Source organism: Miscanthus floridulus, chromosome 8 (assembly GCF_019320115.1).
Source record: "Miscanthus floridulus cultivar M001 chromosome 8, ASM1932011v1, whole genome shotgun sequence".
Classification (NCBI taxonomy): Eukaryota; Viridiplantae; Streptophyta; class Magnoliopsida; order Poales; family Poaceae; genus Miscanthus; species Miscanthus floridulus.
In genome coordinates, this window is record NC_089587.1 from 55,798,302 (window position 1) to 55,817,629 (window position 19,328).

General features: G+C 42.5%; 2 protein-coding genes across 3 annotated transcripts; both read right to left on the minus strand.

The window, feature by feature from the left end:
- Positions 1 to 56: 56 nt before the first annotated feature.
- On the minus strand, positions 57 to 3,390 carry LOC136472131 (secretory carrier-associated membrane protein 6-like). Of its 2 annotated transcripts, XM_066469855.1 has the most exons (12): positions 2,903 to 3,390; positions 2,393 to 2,503; positions 2,208 to 2,270; positions 2,014 to 2,047; positions 1,811 to 1,933; positions 1,632 to 1,694; positions 1,461 to 1,554; positions 1,321 to 1,366; positions 1,050 to 1,117; positions 922 to 970; positions 737 to 802; positions 57 to 444 (listed from the first exon to the last, which is right to left on the minus strand). In XM_066469855.1, exons 1-12 carry the CDS (start codon positions 2,951 to 2,953, stop codon positions 412 to 414), a joined length of 801 nt encoding a protein of 266 aa, XP_066325952.1. In that variant the 5' UTR covers positions 2,954 to 3,390; the 3' UTR covers positions 57 to 411. The 2 variants fall into 2 exon arrangements, with proteins under 2 accessions (XP_066325952.1, XP_066325953.1); XM_066469856.1 differs by lacking the exons at positions 737 to 802; positions 922 to 970.
- A 257-nt stretch (positions 3,391 to 3,647) lies between these two features.
- LOC136472132 (NADH dehydrogenase [ubiquinone] iron-sulfur protein 6, mitochondrial-like) lies at positions 3,648 to 5,947 on the minus strand. Its single transcript, XM_066469857.1, has 3 exons — positions 5,754 to 5,947; positions 4,083 to 4,167; positions 3,648 to 3,965 (listed from the first exon to the last, which is right to left on the minus strand). Exons 1-3 carry the CDS (start codon positions 5,886 to 5,888, stop codon positions 3,853 to 3,855), a joined length of 333 nt encoding a protein of 110 aa, XP_066325954.1. The 5' UTR covers positions 5,889 to 5,947; the 3' UTR covers positions 3,648 to 3,852.
- Positions 5,948 to 19,328: the final 13,381 nt, after the last annotated feature.

Sequence of the window (19,328 nt, forward strand, 5' to 3'; positions counted from 1 at the left end):
ATACTAGATTAGTACAATGACTATAATACCCTTAACACAGTATACTGATAAATCTGAAATAGATTGGAAACATAAACACAGATACAACTATTAACTTGGGGATGTCAAATGGTGGAACACACATACTATCCTGACCAAAGGATTAACATCTGATCATAGCATTTCCTTTCTAAAACTCTGCAACTGATTTTTGAGGGGGGACTAACACTACCATACAAACATAGCAATAGATCTGAACACAACAATAACTAGACACAGCCTTATAAAAAAAATATCTTCTAAAAAAAATAACCAGGCACAGCGAATTCATTATTTTCTAATCTTGAACTTTCTGTTTTACACCCTGTCACCCTGATATTGCTCTCAGATAAACTACTTTTCTGAATGACTTCATTATCTCATTGCCAGTCTTCACCTATGCCCTCTGAAATACATGTACACTCTCTGCAAAAAGAGTTACAAAAAAGAGAGAGGGATCAGGATCATGATACCACCAGTTTAGTATACAGTTGCAGTACCGCGCGGTAGATGCGGAGAGCAATACTCATACAAACAAAAAAAAATGATAATACAGCAAAAACTTATCTGATGCAGTAATTGAGTGAGGAATTTATAAAATTCATGCAACAGATGCTAGGACTTTCATTTTTGCCAAATCAGATGAGTTCATAAAGATAAACTGTAATAAGCAGCTAAACAAGAAAAGGATGAAATAAATGAAGAAATAGGCAATGACCTCAAGCACCCAGATGCTTATAAGAGATTCCAAGGTAAACAGTGCAAAACCGAAAAGATAAAGCACCTGCAGTACTCCAAAAAATCTGACTATTAGTTCTCTCAGAAGGGATTTCACTTAGCTTAAAGGATCATGAACTGAGATAAAAATGTTATTAAAAAATAAAATAATGCAGGACAGCTTACGCCAGCGAATATATCTCCATCTAAAACTTCTATTGCAACAAGAACACCCCTGATTTAGTAAAGAAATGGTGGTGAGAAATCGCAGAGGAAATTCAGAAAAAAAATAGAACTTTACTAATTATACTCACGTGAGAGTTTTTCCCCTAAATATTATTGGAGGAGCAATTGCAGCAATGACACAAAATCCAACATGCACCTGGCACATATCAAGCCATTGTGATGCTCAGTACATAGAATTCCATTATATGATCAGAAGATGAAGAGTGAGAAAACTTTTCTAATTGAAAAGGTGAGAAAATTCAAGCTATGATAATATATTAGTAGAAATTTTACTGTTCTAGAATTTTCCAAGATTTTAAATTTGAGATTCATGAAACTTGACTAAACACAGAAAATTACCGAGTAGAAGACGAAGAACTGGCCAAAGGTTACCATGCTGTCAGTTCTGGACAACAGATGGCAGAGAACCAAGTTCAAAATTTGCATATCTATAAAGTGCTGTTTAATAATGACTGAAACTTGAAATAGTTTGAAGAAACCTCATCGCACGGTACAGAGGTCTGTACCAAAGTATGTATGAAAGAGGACACCCGGATATTGCATAGATTACAGCGAGGAGGAAAATAACGATGTCTGCAAATCAGAAATCTATCAGGAAAAATGTACATATATACTGAAGAGGATTGACTGGACGTTGAAATATTGGTCACCATCAGTATGAATTGATTCCACCAACACAGCAAACAGATTCCAAACGAGACAGGCAATCAGTCCTGGAAAAAAGAACCAACACAAATGATTAACTCTATGAATGGCAATTCAGGGTGAAAAAAAAATCAGCTATGATTTCAAGAAATAGGGAAAGATATATAGGTTCAAAGTCAAGTACCTAGCCAGCTAGCAAACGCCGTGTATTGCAACTTTTGAGCATGGATTGGTATTTCGCTGGCTATATCATGATGTATGATGGGATAGAACTGCGGCCAATTTCTCACTTCCACAGTGACACCAGCTGCGCAAACAAATGAATCTTCAGTACTCTGACGAAACTGAACACACTGAAGCATAAAGCAAATGGTATAGTAGATCTACCTCTGTTCATTGCATCCTCCCTCCGTTTAATATCCTGCAGCAAATCCCACACTTTTTAGGACTTGGTTAACAAAATCAACACAGAGAAAGAGTTCTATACCAATTAAAATGAACACATGGCACCTAAAAAATTCTAGTTGATTATGGAAGTGATCTCATAGGATCAATAGGAATGAAAAGGTGTTCGACTGAACCTGTTCCCGCCGTTTCAGGTCCTGCTCCCATGACAGCAGCTCCCTCTCCTTCTTCTTAGGATCCTACAAGCAACAGAACACCATAAGACAAGGATAAAACATCATGCTAATCTTGTAAGAACACCAAGATTATGTAGTGTGCATGGACTTTCAGTGCAAGAACATTGAACAATTCAATAATGTACCCCGAGGGGAATGTCGATGGTTGCGCCATGCTTGCCGCTTCCTCCGAAGCCTGCCGGGAGCCATGATTTCCTGGATGGCACAGAAGCTGGTGTTGTTGTTGCTGCTGCTTTCTGAAAGGCATTGCAAATGATAAACTGATAATGTTATTTTGCTGCATTGACACCCTGACTAAATTCATGAATATATATGATGAGCCTTGCATGGATGAGATAGAACCCATGAGGAATGCAAGATCTAGCATTAGATGCTTCTGATAAATTTCAATTCACGTATCAATAGTTCCTTGCAGCCAGATCAGAATGCAAAAGAATTTACCAGAAATCCCAAACGTTCCCAGCCAGAGGAACATTGGTGCATTTAGAACAAATTGTTCACATAATCTAGAGGTATTGATGCAAGATCATCCAACAAATGACTTCTTCCAAGAGAATAGATTGAACTATAGAAAATCGATGTTTATAAATGAAATGATCATTGGAAAGAATATGAATTTGAGTGACCATGAATACCGCGGTAGGGTTGACATTTTCTTCGTCGAAGGGATTGTTGTTACGAGGCATGGAGAAGATCAATCACTTGCGTGAATAAATCCTGGCGTCCTTTGGCCTCTGGGATGACCCGGAATCTGAGTGGCCTAATAATTTTTGTGTGGCCAGTGGAAAGAAGTTATTTTCAGTTAATGCCCGTTTTTGCACTTTGGTCCTTGTCAGCGTCCAGGTCATGCCGATTTGCCCCTCTACTGACAAGCTTGGGCATTTCTAAATGGTAGTTTCGGAAATTCACGTCATGGATAACCAAGAGGCCAGAAAAATGTTTGCATTTTCTTTTTGCTCACTTCGATACAATTCATCAGTGATCCTACCCACAAGACCACAATCAAGTTGAACTATGACTTGAATCAGGTACATGCATTTTATTATTTATTTGAACTTCTGAAGTCATTAAAAACATATTGATCTTGTAAGAACATGAAGATGCAAACGGATACACAACCAAGAAAGCAGATAAAATGCTCAATGAACTCCCCGGAAGACTTGAAAATTTCTGAATCAAAGTACCGAACTGAAGCACATGGATCCCAGAAATAAATTAAACTGGCTCAGCAAGGAAAATGTTTGGATCATGGATCTCCAGAAAAATAAAACTTCTGAGATTAAATTGCCCTCAGAATTAATTCCGTACTTTTCATATTCAGAGTTGGATTTCAATACACATATAGCTTGTATCGACTCTGAAAGGGGGGAGGGGGGGGGGGGGCATAATTCATCTATAGAAAAATCAACCCACAGTTAACACAGGATTATTAAAAAGTCATCCGAAAAGAGGATGATCATCAAAGGTAATACTTTGCCCTCAAGCATAGTACAAAGTACACTAGCAGAACTTGTGAAACAAATGTGCATGCACAAACTCCTCAACTCCAAACTTCTGCAGCGGTAAACGGCAGTATCTTCCCTATTTAGTGATGGTGAACTTGAACATAACGGAGACCGCAGTATTTGCATACATTAGGTGCCTCCAGATCAAGGCAGATATACTCGATCGGGTGGCCAAGTCCAACACCTTCAGAAGCTGAAACAATGCAGCAAGCACACAGGTAAGTCAGTTTTACATTAAATGTATGATATGATCATCAGTTTGAGAATGTGCAAGATAAATAAAGTTTGCATATTCAGCTTTGGTGCCTACCCCCTTCACAGACGGCAATGCGACCATCAACCTTGATTGGAGGTACCTCGTTGATCAGTTCCATTGGTGACTTCTTGCTCGTGTCCTAAAACAAATAAAATTAATGAAAGAAAATTTGATTGGGAAGAAAAGTGATCCATATGAGAAGGGAGGGGAAAAAAAGAAAAGGTCTGCAACTTCAGCAAATATCATAGCAACCAAAAAGCTAAAACTTTATCATGGTCTCACAATGATAAACTATTAAACTGGATGAGGACTCAGGTAGTCAGGTGGCAAGGCTCATCTCATGTGTGACTGGCCCAGGGTTCAAATGCTGGTTTTAATTTTCCAATACTAACTGATGCTACCCACCAGATATAGATACAAATCCTGAAGTAGTTCCAAGTTTCAAAGATATTTATTGGAAACTACAGAATTAATAAATCATTTCCGGTAGTCATTTTGTTTCTACTAACAAGGAACTCTGGTCTTCACGCCACTCGAAAAAATCATTTCAGGAACATTCAGCATGCAGGATAGTGCTTGATGTAAATTGTGAAGTCATCATAATACTAGAAGAAAAACAAAATATAAAAGCCATGTTGAGAACCTGCTTTGTCTGCTTGCTCTGTAACAACCACCTACCTTTCCTAAGTGAAAAAAAACTTGTTTCATGTGATCAACAATGGAAACTCATCTCAACACACAAAAACATAATAACCTACAGGACATGTTAAACATGTAGCGCGAAACTGTGCAATTCGAACATTCATCAATAGTGAGCTCCCATTCATCAGCTCAAACCTATACACATTGCATCAAGATGATAGCTTCCTTAGGAATCAGCTAAAGAAAACCTAAATCTCATCTGCAAACCTATATAAAATGAATTGCTTCAGAAAACAGTTCTTATATTATCTAAAGGTGCACCCATAGGAATCAACTAAAAAAACTTAAATCTAATCCAAGCATAACTGAAGTCTGCAAACCAATATAAATACATTCTTTTACTTCAGAAAACAGTGCTTATTACCTAAAGGCGCCACTACATGTTAAGCTTATAGGTACTGCAGAAAAAACTATCTGTTCCATTCCCAGCTCCTTGAAGGCACATAGCTATGTGAACAAGGCACGATAAAGTATAAACAAACTGTCATATAGAAGCTGTGTCTACCAGAACTGCAAGTCACTAACATGATCCTATAGCCCTTCACAATGCTACTAGCCAACTACTACAGTAAACCATTGCATGGGCATCAAAGCATACTTAGTTTACCAATGATCAAGAATATGTGATCTCTCATGGATTCACATACGGTAGCAATACAATGATGCCTGGTAAATCTAAAAGACAAGACCTGCAGATCTAACCAGGAACAGACAGAAACGTCAACATAAAACATGCATCCAGCAGCTTGTAAGAACTAATCGATTATCAGGACTCCTCAAGCGCATCAAAATGTCTCAACAACACCCAGGACGACCTAAACTAGAAAAGGGCAGTGAGCCAGTTAACCGGCGCGGGCTACACACCGAGCATAACCACCACATGCGGACCCCTAAAGGCGCGGTCTTCCCCGCCGAATCGGGCAAGAACCACACGGAAATGGTCTGGGTTCGCGAGGCCAAGGCGGATCGGAATCTAGAGATTGTGGGGGCACGGTGAGGAGAGGGATACATGTATACACACACCTGCATCCACTTAGCGGTGTGTCTGCCGACGACGGCAGCGGCGCCCACAGCCTTCTCCGTGGAGAGGCCGCGCGCGCCGGCTGGAGCTAGGGTCTTGAGGAGCGCGGGCAGCAGCCTCCGCGTCGCGGTCGCCATGGCTGGGGAAGGTTAGCGAGCGAGGTGAGCCTGGGGAATTCGGGAAAGAACAAGGAGGAGGAAGAGAAAGAGGAGGGCCCTTTTCTGCGGATGTACCTACTGGGTCAAGCGGCCCAATTTGTGGTATGGGCTTCTCATGCTGGGCTACTAATATGTCATGAGGCTAAGAGAAGAAAGGTAGGCCCAGAAAATAATGGATTGAAGGGAAATTCAGTATGGGCTCTAGTTAGTTTGATGCTAGTCTTTTCTTTTTCCTGATGGAGCACAGCAGTCAGCAGACATACAAAGCACACTCACCTTGTAGACGCTCACTCGAGCTACACTTTGGAGACAAGTTTGCATTTGTAACCTCAGTGCAAAAGCATTCGGCCCAAGAAGTTTTCAAATCACAACCTTGGCAACTTGAGTTAAAAATACGTCCTCTGGTTCTGCAACTCTCCTGATGACCATGAATTGGTTGCTGAGCTGAGCTGATCAGCTGGTCTCGGTCTCTTGCAGCTAGCTCCGTTCTTGTTGCATGGTGCATTGCTTGCATCAAGATCAAGGCACCAACTTGCATTGAGACCCGACACCCTCCTGCAGCAAGACCCAAACATTTCAATCTCTCGTGATCAGATCACGCCTCGCCACTTTGTCCGGTCAATTTGGTCTTATTGGACTTCTGCTTGTCTGTTGTCTCCCACCGGCCCTCAAGTTGCTCGTCCTCTCGCGCACGTGCACGCACGTGCGCGTGAGTCCACGACAAGCGGACCAAAGTTCAACGATCCCACTTGTCAGCGAGTAATCATATGGGGAGTATCTCCTGATTAATGACTATACTCAAATCATATGCATCGCGAGTAAGTGTAATCGCATGATCGCATCATTACAATATTTATCGTTCTTGGGATTCCGATACTAAACAACCGTTGGAAGATCACGGTCGCTTTGCACCAGAGGATTCGATGTTGAGTGGCTCAAGGGTGGTAACGATGCAAGTGCCCAGTTTTCTTTCGCATTATCATGCATGCATGCACCTAAGCACTTGTTTAAGTGGCCGGCCACGTGCTTGGTGTGTTGGCGGCTTGGAATAATCCCCATGTCTTGCTGGTGGCAGAGAGCAGGGGATAGGGCGCAGCCTTTATTTGTGAGTGTATTCAATTGGAAATCGAATCCTGATGCCATTAGCGCGTCCGCAATGGTGCTAACGATGTAGCTAGCTTACGTGGAGGTGAGAAACAAAAGCAAAGGCTATTTTATATATTTTTATTTTTTTTATATACTATTGGACCCTACATGTTCCTCTCTCGTATTCTTAGACTACGTGAAATAGATTATCTATTTATTCATCGCCAGTGGCTACTCTTTCTTCTACTTTTCTCTGTCCATGTCAGAGTAGCTAGCCAAATAGCTAGTTGTTGGGGGACGCCCTTACCATTAGCTAGGTGTACTTCTGCCTGCACAATGCACAATGCACAATGCCATTGACTAAGTTGGTTGAATCTATCTAGGTCTTGAGGTGCTGAAACTGCTTGAGCTGAATTTATAGCATGGTATGGGAAGACGGGAGTTGGGTCGATGGAAATGCTCAGCCAGTCAGTCAAGAGCAGAGCATACAAGTGGCTGCAATTGTGGATCGTTTGCATCCAGTGTAGGAGGGTGCTTCTTTTGGTTTTGGCATGACAGGACTCTGTATATGCAAAGCAATGTTAGAGCCCCTTTGGCAGAGCTTCTCTGCTCGGGCTCTGTTGGTGAAGCCGGAGCATTCAGGTAGAGCAAAAAAAAAAAAAGTAGCTTCATCTCTGTACAGACAAAATGGCTCTGGCTCCTCTCTCATGGGTGAAGAAGCACTTCTCCTTGTTACGTGCAGCTTCTCTTACTATGGTGTTTGAGCTATCGACGGAGCCAAAGCCGAAGTCGCACCAAGTAGACCCTTAGTTTGATTGTGTATAAAATTGGAGCGGGGGGGGGGGGGGGGGGGGGGGGGGGGGGGGGGGGCTTGCTATAGTACTTGGGTTCCCCTGAGATACTAGTCTCAAGGAATCATAGCTATTGATTTTTGAATTTGTCAAAGCTTAAATATTATAATAATCAAAAAGTAAAAAGTAAAGTCTCACTCCTTGCTATATCTGGCCCTTCTTTTTTACGGAGGTAAAGCTTACTTTTGTAGAAAGCAATTGAGTTTAAAGCAACAGACTCAACCAAAAAGAAGAAGAAAAGAAAAAAAACCATCGATACTACTCTAGGTTAAGAAACATCATCAACGTAACGCCCTAGCTAGATACCCAAACAACAGCATACCACAAAACGAAGAAGGAACCAAAGATGAAAGACCGCCGACACCTAGCACAAACCTACTTCTACTAAAGAGAACTGCGCAGCTTCACAAAATGCCTTCTACTTCGAGATCTTTAGTTTGCCTCCAAAATTCTTTCAACCACGTATTCATTCTTCTTATCTCGTTGTCCAAAAAATCTAGCATCTCCATCCTTCAGTAAAATTCGCCATTTCTGTAAGAATGTAAAAAATTTGCAGAAAACTTCATTAGACAAGCTCAGGAACCTTTTCTCTATCCCCATCTTATTCCTAACATTCCAAATACCCCACAGAACAATAGAACATGAAAAGCTTAATGTGATAATCCATGCATCCTAGGGTAATCCAGTAATAAAAAAATATCCTACAAATTGTTAGGCACACTTTCCCACCCTAAGGCCTCCTTGAAGCAAAAACATAAGACTTTTGCTATGTGACAGTGAAAAAATATATGATCAGTAGTCTCATTGATCCCACACAGACAACACTTAATGCTCACCTCCATGCTCTTTCTTTAAGTTTACTCCTGTTTGTATTACATCTTGTGTGTAGTCAACTAGACAGATATCTTGAGTTTATTTGGAAGTCTACTCTTCCAAAGTTTCATCATCCTTCTATTGGTTATACCTCTAAAAGTTAGTCTTTTGTTGATGGATCTAGTGGTATAGTCCCCTGATTTGTCCAAAGACCAAACAAACTTATCTTCTTCTTCATTGAGCCGACAATCTTCTAAAATCTCCATTTACCTTTCCCATTCTAACATATCCTCATTTCCTAACACTCTCTGAAAACTAACGTTGCATCCGTGCCCCTCTCAATAGTCACTCACTAGGCATTTCTTATCACCACATAAGTAGAAAAGATAGGGAAACTCTAGTTTCAAGGGAATATCCCCCGACCTATATTTCTTCCAAAAAAAATATTATGTCCTCCCTCATGAGCGGCTCTTTTCCTTATCTAGACATCACCTATCACGGAACGTGGAGGGAACACAACCGCAAGAAGTGCAAGTGCTGGTTCATAGAATCCAAGGGAAGTACTTTCACATGGGTAAAATTTGAAGCAAACATGAAATTTTGTAACAAATAACACTTTATCATCACTCATGAAGATTCAAAGAACATGCATAAGAGTCTTGGTCCACCAAAACCGTTTATATAACACAATTTTGAGTACATGCTTGCACGAAGGATCATGCTAAAACAATCTGGAGGACTATCTACAAAGCTACTAGGTTAACTCCTCCATGTATCCCATAAGTTAGGGAGTTAGCTATCAAGTTTTAATTTTAAAAGAGAAGAAATATATTTTGGTTGGGTAGCCATATTATTTTGGGGTAACTTGGAGATGTCATGAAGATCTAATCTTCAAAAATTGCAAATATACATCTTTTATGCAGGCCATTTTCAGGGGGAATGTACTGGCCATGATTTTTTGGGCATCGTGCTTCTACGTGATGATGAAACAAAGGAGTCTTTCCAATTAGCGAGCAGAAAATTAGAGACCACTGCGTTGGAGTTGTTCGCCTTTCACGGATGGAAATTTAATAATAGCCTTTGTCATGTATAGTTTTACATTCCTTGTTTTCCTGATTCATCTGCAATGTCGTTAAAACTATGTAATAATATAAATGTTGTATGTGGACACGTAGAGACGGGATGTTGCTGCCATTTTTCTAGAAAATGCTTAGACGAAGGAAACAACAAAGGGACACCTCATATTTCATTCACTACAAAATTCATACTTATAGAAGTACCATTTTAGATTTTTAAAGCGTAGATTTAAACATGTTCCATTGCAACATGGGAGTCAAAGAAACACGTTCTCTTTTTTTAAGTAATTGGACATGTATCATCGAAATGTTATGTATGATTTGACCCTATGTTTCTAAGTGTAGATCAAGAAGTGGATGGGTTATTTTAACTAAAGTCGCTAACATTGGCATGCAACAATTTAGTATCGATGAATGTAAAGCTCTCAAAGTAAATTGCACGAAAGGAAATTGAGCACTATTGACACCAGGAGTGGCGCACATGTAATAGACTGCAAGCTCACGGTTGTCAGAGTAGCTTTTCGCCAAGGAGTAATCCCGGGTTCGATCTCCGGCAACGGTGCCAGAAAAGCTTGTTGACACCAGGTGTGGCACACATAGAATAGACCGCAAGCGCACGGTTGTCAGAGTAGCTTTTCACCAAGGAGTAATCCTGGGTATTGAATCCACAGGGAACAAGGAGTGATCTAAATCTAGAACTAATAGATTCCTATGGATGTTGGGGAGGAAAGGAGTGGAATACTATGGGTTCTGTAACTATTGCTTGAACAAGGAATAGTAAATATCAACTGTTTACTTTGGGGCACAGCCCGCCTACCAATTAGAAGGGTTAACTAGACAAGGTCTGCCACGAGCCCTACGATTTAATAACTAAGCCTATCATGGTGAAATATAGAGGATAGACAAGGCTGTCACCACTTGCCACCTATCACTATCTATTCGGAGACTTAGCCACAAACACAGGTAAGGTATAGCCTAAGCACCACGCTTAATCTATGCGCTTACTACTCTAATTTGGATCCCGATGAAATAATACTAGAGCACTCTAACCAAGCAGTGAAACCCATAAACAACATAAATGTAACAAAACTTAATGCAAGAATGAGAACAGAATTACCATAGAAGAGCCGCGAAGCTACATGAAGAAGAGGATGCCGACAAGCCCGGCTCCTCCTCCAGCTTCTCCTTGCCTTCTCTCTCTCTCTCTACTCTAGAGACTAGCTATCCTAAGCTAAGCTACTCTCTTGAGAGCTCTTTCTTCACTTGTGTGTTTACAAACGAGCATCACGAGTCCTATTTATAGTTGAAGTGAGGCAGGGGGTACTTATAGGCAGCCACCAAGGCGGTGGAGGTTACTTGGGCGCCGGGTGGCCTCAAGGGGGCGCCGCCCGACCCTTGGTTCCACCGACCTTGCATCGTCGGGTGCTGATCAGCTCTCCAAGGCGGTGGCAAAGACAGCACATGTCAAAATTCCCACGGTAAGGTGGTGCTTAGGTCGGTTTGGAGCTCCTCTTTGTATGACAATGGGCACATCAATCCAAGCGAAGTGAATCTCAGCCACTGAGTGAACCGACATTGGATCAACGCCCCCACAGCACTCCAGGACACCCTCCCATGGATCAGTGACGTGGCAGGGCACCAGGTAGGGCCGGACGACGCCATGTTGGCATCGGGCGACACCCTCTGTGGGCCCTGCCTCTCCTGACCACGTGGATGGCTTCTAGAAGGTATGTTTTTGCTCCTTTTTACCTATTTTGTTCCTACAAGCACAATTCTCCAATACATGTGGAACCAAGTGAAATCTAAACATAAAATGTCATTTCATGCTTGATTTTATGCATTTCATGGCTATTTGTTGATGACAAAAGAGGGTGTTAAGAGCCGTCAACAAGCACAAGTGATAATAATTGATCGCGAGACAAGAATTGTATCTTGTGGCCTTGATGACTGCCAGTCACCCCTACTCCATGTTGACATGGATTCAATGTTCAAGTCCTCCTCTATTAATACATCGCTTATTTTTGAACCGGTTAGAACCAAAGAATATCTCCACACTCTGATTTAACTAGAGTTGCTCTGCACCGCTTGATGGGAGCACACAACCTCTTACAATCAACTCCTTGGGGCATGATCACAATCTGCTTTCAAGTGCTTCATAGATCCATGAGCTCTAAGCTGAAGGGGACAACAATCTTTAAGAGTATGAAGTAAATGGCGCTTGCTTAAAGACTCTCTAGTGCCACAAAACTCAAGTTCTTGATACACTACACTAGGATGCTCTCAATTTCACCAAAAATACAATCCTAAACAAAGTGTGTGAGAGAGAGGTGGAAGAAGACCCAAGTATGTCAAGGAAGCTTTCCAAATAGCACATATACCTCCCCATGATTGCGGGGATGTATATACAGCAACCCAACTATTTTCTAGCTATCACAGTGCCTTCTTCATGAAAACAACGATTCTGTGGAACGTCTGTTACAATGCCCGAAAAGTCTACCTTTCTATCCCACAACTATATTCTCATTTTTATGCGCTTGTGAGAGTCGACCATTAGTGACTCAAGGACCATCCTCCTCAGAGGGTGCGAACCTTCCATGGTTCAAAGTTTTCATACATGCTCGTGACTCCAGTTGGTAGTAGCACTACACAATCTGGTTTTCTCAATGGCGCGCACATGGTAGGGGGATGAGGGGGGCTCCAATGGCGCGGTAGCCCTACCTGGGTGGAAGATCTGCCCGGTGGTCACGTTGGCGAACACCACTCCGCCGTCACCTTCTCCCAGCTAGAGATCTGCGTCCTGTTCGCCAACCTCACCGTCGTTGTGGTCCGCGCCAAGCCGTTCCGGGTACCTGCCGGGGGCACGCTGCCGCTGCCATCCGTGGTGCGCGCGTGACTTCTCACTGGACGAGGCCGCGACTAGCTTCTTGGATGCCGCGACCAGCGACCGCAACATGCCGTTCGTGCTCGACGGAGAGGCCAGCACACACAGGACGGTCGCGGGGAGCGTCGCCGTCAACCAGCGCACACGCCTAAGTTGCCACGTTCACTTTTTCTGGCCAAACGTCTCGGCGGTTCCCTTCAACTGCAGGTCAAGGACAAAATATCTCTTCTGGTGACCACCATGCTCTCAAGACTGGACATCAGCGAGGCTAGCTGCTTTTATGTGGCTGCATCCTTCTAGATATGAAATTTGATTCGTTTGGTGACTGTAAGTGTAAGCTCACTTATGTAGTTTTGTTTTTTGTGCTTGCTTTTTCCATTGGCTGTGAGCTATTGAGTGGACTTAGGGCCTTTTGGCATGGCTTATGCCGACTTTGGCTTCATCTATTTTGCGCAAATCGAGGCACTGTAACATGAAGCCGTTTTGTAAGCCGGGGTTAAAATGAACTAGAAGCCGGGAAAACACAGTTTTTCTGGCTTCACCGGTGAAGCCGTTTTGGATGAGCCGTGCCAAAGGGGGCTTTAGTAATAATAGGCCCCGTTCAGCTTACCTTAAATCTGGCTTGTTCAGCTTCTTTTTTTCAGCTGGAACAATATTTTTCTCTCACAACATTGCAGCCAGAACAATGTTTTTAGCCAATTTATTTCAGCAAGCCGAACGGGCTTATATCACAATGTCTAGCCGGTACGGTGGGTTCACTACTAATTTTGTTTGCTTGACTCTGGACCCATTGAAAGTACAATCAGAAAGCTCTGCGGGATAGATGGATGTAGTACTGTAGTAGACTAGCAGCTAGTATGTTGTTTGCCCTGCTCAGTTGATAATATAACCCAGATAATCCAAGTAGAGGCGGAACCAGGGAGGGGCTACCGGGGGCCGTGCCCGCCCCCCCCCCCCCCCCCCCCAACCCCCGCGCACACTATAGATGTCAACGGGCCCGTTCCCTGAATCCCCGCGGGGAATTCACCCATTAGGAAACGGGGATGGTATGAATTCTACCCCATGGGAGATTAAACGGGGCTGAAGTTATCCCCGTCGGAGATCACGGGGGCGGGGATAGTATGTAGGCCCCCGCCCCCGCTCCCCGCGGGGACCCGATTCCAAAGGCCCATATCCTGGCAATGCCCAATACCTGTGATATATAAGCAATGTTGCAATCCTAGCTCCTGTCGAAACAATCAACGGAAACGCGAAACGAAAGTTACATTTCATAGTCCCGTTATATCACTTAGAGTTTTAAACCAATTTTTATTAAGCGAAAATGCTATAGAACATATATGTGCTACTTAAATAAAGTTTGAAGTGCAAACTTTGTAGATGATGATGAAATATCTACGGCCCATGGGGATCCCCACGGGGACTAATTCCCCGCGGGGATGGGGATGGGGAGAAAGTCTCCCCCGTGGCACTTGACGGGGATGGGGATGGGAAATTTTCTTTCCCACAGGGACGGGGATGGGAAGGCACTTCCCGACGGAGAATTCCCCGTTGACATCTAGACCCCCACACACACAACAACACAATACACAAAAATATTAATACCCCTGTAAATATTCATTTTACAGCATAACAATGCATCAAAATAGCTATTTATTATGATAATCTTGTGATTTCTCTTTATAAATACTAACTACATATGTAAAAATATTAAAAAAATTGTTGAGAAATACGTTTAGGTATATATTTATCACATTTAGACATGTGGTCATATTTACCGGGCCCTCTTAATCAAAATCAAAATGGCTGGTTCCGTTTCTGAATGAAGGGATTTGACAGATATAAAAACTAGGAAGCAGTAGGAGCACAGTCGCGACGTGTTCGGTTGGCTGGTTCGTATCATTGCTGGTTCGTAAAGAAGTACTGCTGGCTGGTTTGTGTGAGAGAAAAATACTGTTCCAGCTGAAAATTTATGATCGTTTACGACAAGCCACAACCAAACGAACAGGCTGCTGATCCCATAGATGACCATACTGATAGCCACGTAGGAACAAGGCGACAAACAAGTGAGCAGCACAGGGAACGAAAAGGTCGGCAAATTAAATAAAACCTTTGTTTTTGGCCTTTGGAGACCTTAAAGAAATGGTTCGTGTGTAACGGAGATGAGTTTGTTCGTTTAGCTGATAAGTTATGATAAAAAATACTATTAGTTGATTTGTTGTGAGAAAAAAATATTATTAGTTAGCTTAAAAAATATGACTTACCCGCCGAGCGAAAGGGACGAAATAATCTCTAGGTAGAACATTTGTCACCTTTCCCTGTGCAAGATCTTGAGTGGTCCTCAGCTGGAAGCCGTCTCTTCCATTCCATCGTCAAACGTCAAGAGAGAAGATGGGAACGAACACTGTTTTAACCATCAGTAAACTTCTCCTACAATTTTACAGAAATTTTTACACTCGCTGGTCAGTAAATTTGCTGCGCTAAAAATCAAAAGTTGTGACCTTTTCGTTGCTGGCTCGCTGTGTCCTGTGTGCGGTGTCCCGGTGTTCACAAGTCACTCCACATGGCATAGTTTCTGTGCAAAATGAACTGGACTGGACGGAGTACAAAGGTGAACTGGCATAGCCGACGCGAGCAGGAGCGCTGTGCTCCAAACAAAAGCTGCCACGATTTTGTCAGCTAATAAAAGCCTTTTGGAATCCCTTCAACAGTGAAGGAAAAAAGTAGCGTTGGGGTGCAGTGCAGGGGCGGAGGAGGAGATTGTTCACGTTGAGGCCTTGAGGCGGGGCAACAGTTCGTCCGGCCACATCCTTGCTGCTTCCCTGCCTTTTACAACGGTGAATGTGGCGCCATGCATCAGATCGGTCTAGTTTACCACCACATACTGAAATCATTGTAGTGCATACGAGTACATACATGAAGTGGTCAAGAGAGACATTGACTGAATTCGCGTGACACTTTGGCAATTTGGTATGATGTGCGATAAAGATGGAACGGCGACAGAAGATGATGTGCGAGTCTACTCTTTGTGCTCGTGATAGTACAGTGTTCAAACCTTCAAATCAACGTGAAAGGTAATAGTTCAGTGTTCAAACCTTCACATCAACGTGAAAGGTGGAGACTTTTTGTGCTCGTGAAAGCCATGGAAAAAGTTTGCGGTAACAAGTGAGGTTGGCACCAGAAAATCTCCACATTTTAACCTTTTTCCCCTCCCAACAAAATACAGTATTACTTCCGCTATTTCAAATTATAAGACCTTTGGGTATACATTTATGTTTATACATAGCAAAATCAATACACATAGACAAGTCAAAATATCATATAATTGGGGATGGAGGGAGCAGGAAAGAAGCAAAATTTGGCCGCTGGTCACTGACTCTGCAAATTCATTGGCCACCTACATCAAACCTACTACACATACTGCTGCTGCTTGCATTGCATGTTGCAGCTTCTTTCAGGAGAGGAGAGATCGAGACCGAGAGGGACCCCTCTGCATCTGCACTGCATCAAAGGAAACCGGAAAGGCTACCCTCTCTGAATCCGGACACGAGGACACGGGCCCATTTCCCTTTTATTATTTGTGTTTGTAGGAAAGTACAGAGGCTTCAATTGATGTGCCCCCGTGTGCGCTGTTTGGCACAGAATCCACGATTGATAGGGCTCATCACGATCAGACCTCGTTTGGCCGGACTCCGGCCAGCTCGGGCTCCGCCTGACAAAATCTACGCTGATCACTGTAGCACGCGGGAGCCGGAGAAGAGAAAAACCGAGCGTCCGGCTCTGATGAACAGTGCGAGGGTGGGGAGAGGGGCGAGAAAAACCGCTTCTATAAATAGTAAGAGCTAGAGCCGCGCCAAACTAAAATTTTCGTCCTATCGCATCAGATGTTGAGGTACATACATAGAGTGTTAAATATAGACTAAAAATAACTAATTGTACAGATTGTGACTAACTTATGAGACGAAATTTTTAAACCTAATTAGCCCATGATTTGATGATGTGGTGCTACAGTAAACATATGCTGATGATAAATTAATTAGACTTAATAAATTTATTTCGTAGATTACTGAGAACTTATGTAATTTATTTTATTATTACTATCCGAATACTCATCTATAACACCTGGATATGACGTCCCTGAATTATCAGCACCTCAACTCCACGCGTTGGAATTAATAGACAGACGCTTTCTTTCCTTTCCTCCTGTAGGTACTGTACCCCACTTATCTAGTGGGGTGAGTACAACCTCTGCACAGGATCACATCTTTCAAGGACATGTATTTGGTGAGCCATTACACTTGCCATCCTTCCTGCTGCTTCAGGCTCAAACAACAGAACCACAAAAGATTTTGTTAAGTACGCCAAATGAACATGAAAGGAAGTGCTAAACCACCAAACCGTCAAGTGCTCAACTTGGTCACGGACATGCACCTAGAATCGTGGAACAAAGCCAGGAATCCCTCTGCCAAACGTTGAAACAAGGAGATCAAAACCCTGTTGGAATCATGAAAAGAGGGAAAAAGAAATATAGTCCGGCAGGAAGGTGAGGGAGAGTTGCTACTTGGAACTTGCTGCTAGTAGGTAGGGGGAATGGGGTGGAGTGGACAGCCTAAACTCTAGTATACTGGTCTACTGAACTCTCAATTCCAGCCTACTGAAAACCGACGTGACCTTAATCCATTGTTTAAACAGGGCTTTGTTTAGATTGTAAATTTTTACAATCCGGACATTATAGCACGTTTCGTTTGTATTTGACAAACTTTGTCCGATCATGAACCAATTAGGCTCAAAAGATTCGTCTCGTGATTTACAACTAAATTGTGCAATTAGTTATTTTTTTATCTACATTTAATGTTTCATGTATATGTTCAAAAATTGATGTGATAGAGAGAGAGTGAAAAAACTTGAAATTTTGAGGCAATCTAAATGAGGCCTAGATCTCCTTGTCTTTTGCCAAAGCATGTAAGGCTCCGTTCAGTTGCCAAAAAATTTTGCATAGTACCTGTCACATCGAATTTTGCGGCATATGCATGGAGTACTAAATGTAGATGAAAAAAAACTAATTACACAGTTGATCGAGAAATCGCGAGACGAAACTTTTGAACCTAATTAGTCCATAATTAGACACTAATTACCAAATACAAACAAAATGCTACCATGAGCCAAAATCCAAAAATTTTTTATCTAAACGGGGCCTAAACGACCTGTGCCCACCCTATATTAATTAATGCTTTAATCAGTGTAGATGCTATATCAGCACATGCAGTTTGGGCCTTTGGGGTCATGTGGTGCCGGTGGTGTGGTGATAAGGGGTGCCGTGTCTGGTGCGGTTCCGGCTCTGCTACTGTAGAGCGGAGCCGGGGAAGCATCCTTCGGCAGAGCTCTCCTGTGCGCAGGAGTCGGAGCCTTTTGCTTGCTCGCTACAGGATTGCACAGGAAGTAATAGGGACGAAAGAGCCCGAGCCGAGAATGCAGGAGCCCAAATAGACTTGTTTGGCACGGCTTCGGCCAGCTCCGGTTCCGCCTGACAATCACCACGCACATCACTGTAGACTGTAGTTCGGAGCCGAATTTCTCTCCTGCTTTTTCCTCTCGCTGTAGCTCGGGTACTGTTCACGGAGCCGGAGGAGTCAAAATTTCGGGCTTCACCGGTGAAACTGCTGGCTGTGAGAGGGAGAGGGAAGGAGAGAAAGCTGGCTCCGCTACAGTGAATGAACAGTAAATTGGCAGGCCGAAGCCGGAGCCGTGCAGGTTCGTCCTAAAATTTATGTCACATCGAATGTTTAGATACTAATAAAGATCATTAAATATAGATTAATTACAAAACCAATTACATGGATGGAGGCTAATTTGCGAGACGAATTTTTAAGCCTAATTCACCTGGCATTAGCATATGTTTACTGTAGCACCATGTTGTCAAATCATGAACTAATTAGGCTTAAAAGATCCGCCTCGTAAATTAGTCGTAAGTTATGTAATTATTTTCGTAATTAGTCTATATTTAATACTCCATATATATGTCAAACATTCGATATGACAGGAATTTTAGACGTCATGTACAAACCTAGTAGAGGTGCTCGATTTCCCTTCCGTTTTTTCTCCTGTTGATGTCTTCCTTTACTCTCTGGACAGAATAACAAATTGATCTTACGCACTATATATATATATATTTTAATAAAATCAATCACTAGAAGTAATTTATAGTTTTAACCTTTTTAAATAATACAACAAATGCTCATTAACACATACACACACTGACTCTTATGGACAATCCTACTGCCATGAGCATCTCTAAACACACATCTCGAATTGAAGAAATCATTGTAGACCCATAACACACATATCAACTATCATTAAAGTAATAGAATCACTAAGGGCTTATTTAGCATGTCTTCTATGAAGGAGCCAGAGCACTCGAAGAGCCACAAATTATAATCCTATAAACCCAGAAATAGCTCGACTCTTCTATTATTCTCTCCGACAGACATAGAAATAGCTCCGAGTCTTCTACTATTGACCAGAAAATGAATCCTTCTCTAGACCCCAAAACGGTTCCAACTCCTCTAACATTCACCAGAAAACGACACCTCATAAAGTATTTGATACGACTCCTTCGTGGCAGCTTCTGCCAAAGTCAGAGCCAGTGTCATTGCCAAACAACGCTAAATCATGCAATAAAGCCGTGAAAATGCAGGCGCTTTGTATCAAGTCAACG

What these genes read in the sequence shown, in the direction of transcription:
- LOC136472132 (XM_066469857.1), bottom strand. Translation starts at nt 5,888, where the DNA reads ATGGCGACCGCGACGCGGAGGCTGCTGCCCGCGCTCCTCAAGACCCTA. An exon ending in ACACCGCTAAGTGGATGCAG is followed by an intron (nt 4,168 to 5,753) that starts GTGTGTGTATAC and finishes TATTTGTTTTAG; the next exon opens with GACACGAGCAAGAAGTCACC. An exon ending in CATTGCCGTCTGTGAAGGGG is followed by an intron (nt 3,966 to 4,082) that starts GTAGGCACCAAA and finishes GCATTGTTTCAG; the next exon opens with CTTCTGAAGGTGTTGGACTT.
- LOC136472131 (XM_066469855.1), bottom strand. Translation starts at nt 2,953, where the DNA reads ATGCCTCGTAACAACAATCCCTTCGACGAAGAAAATGTCAACCCTACC. An exon ending in ACCTGAAACGGCGGGAACAG is followed by an intron (nt 2,048 to 2,207) that starts GTTCAGTCGAAC and finishes GATTTGCTGCAG; the next exon opens with GATATTAAACGGAGGGAGGA. An exon ending in GGAGGATGCAATGAACAGAG is followed by an intron (nt 1,934 to 2,013) that starts GTAGATCTACTA and finishes TTGTTTGCGCAG; the next exon opens with CTGGTGTCACTGTGGAAGTG.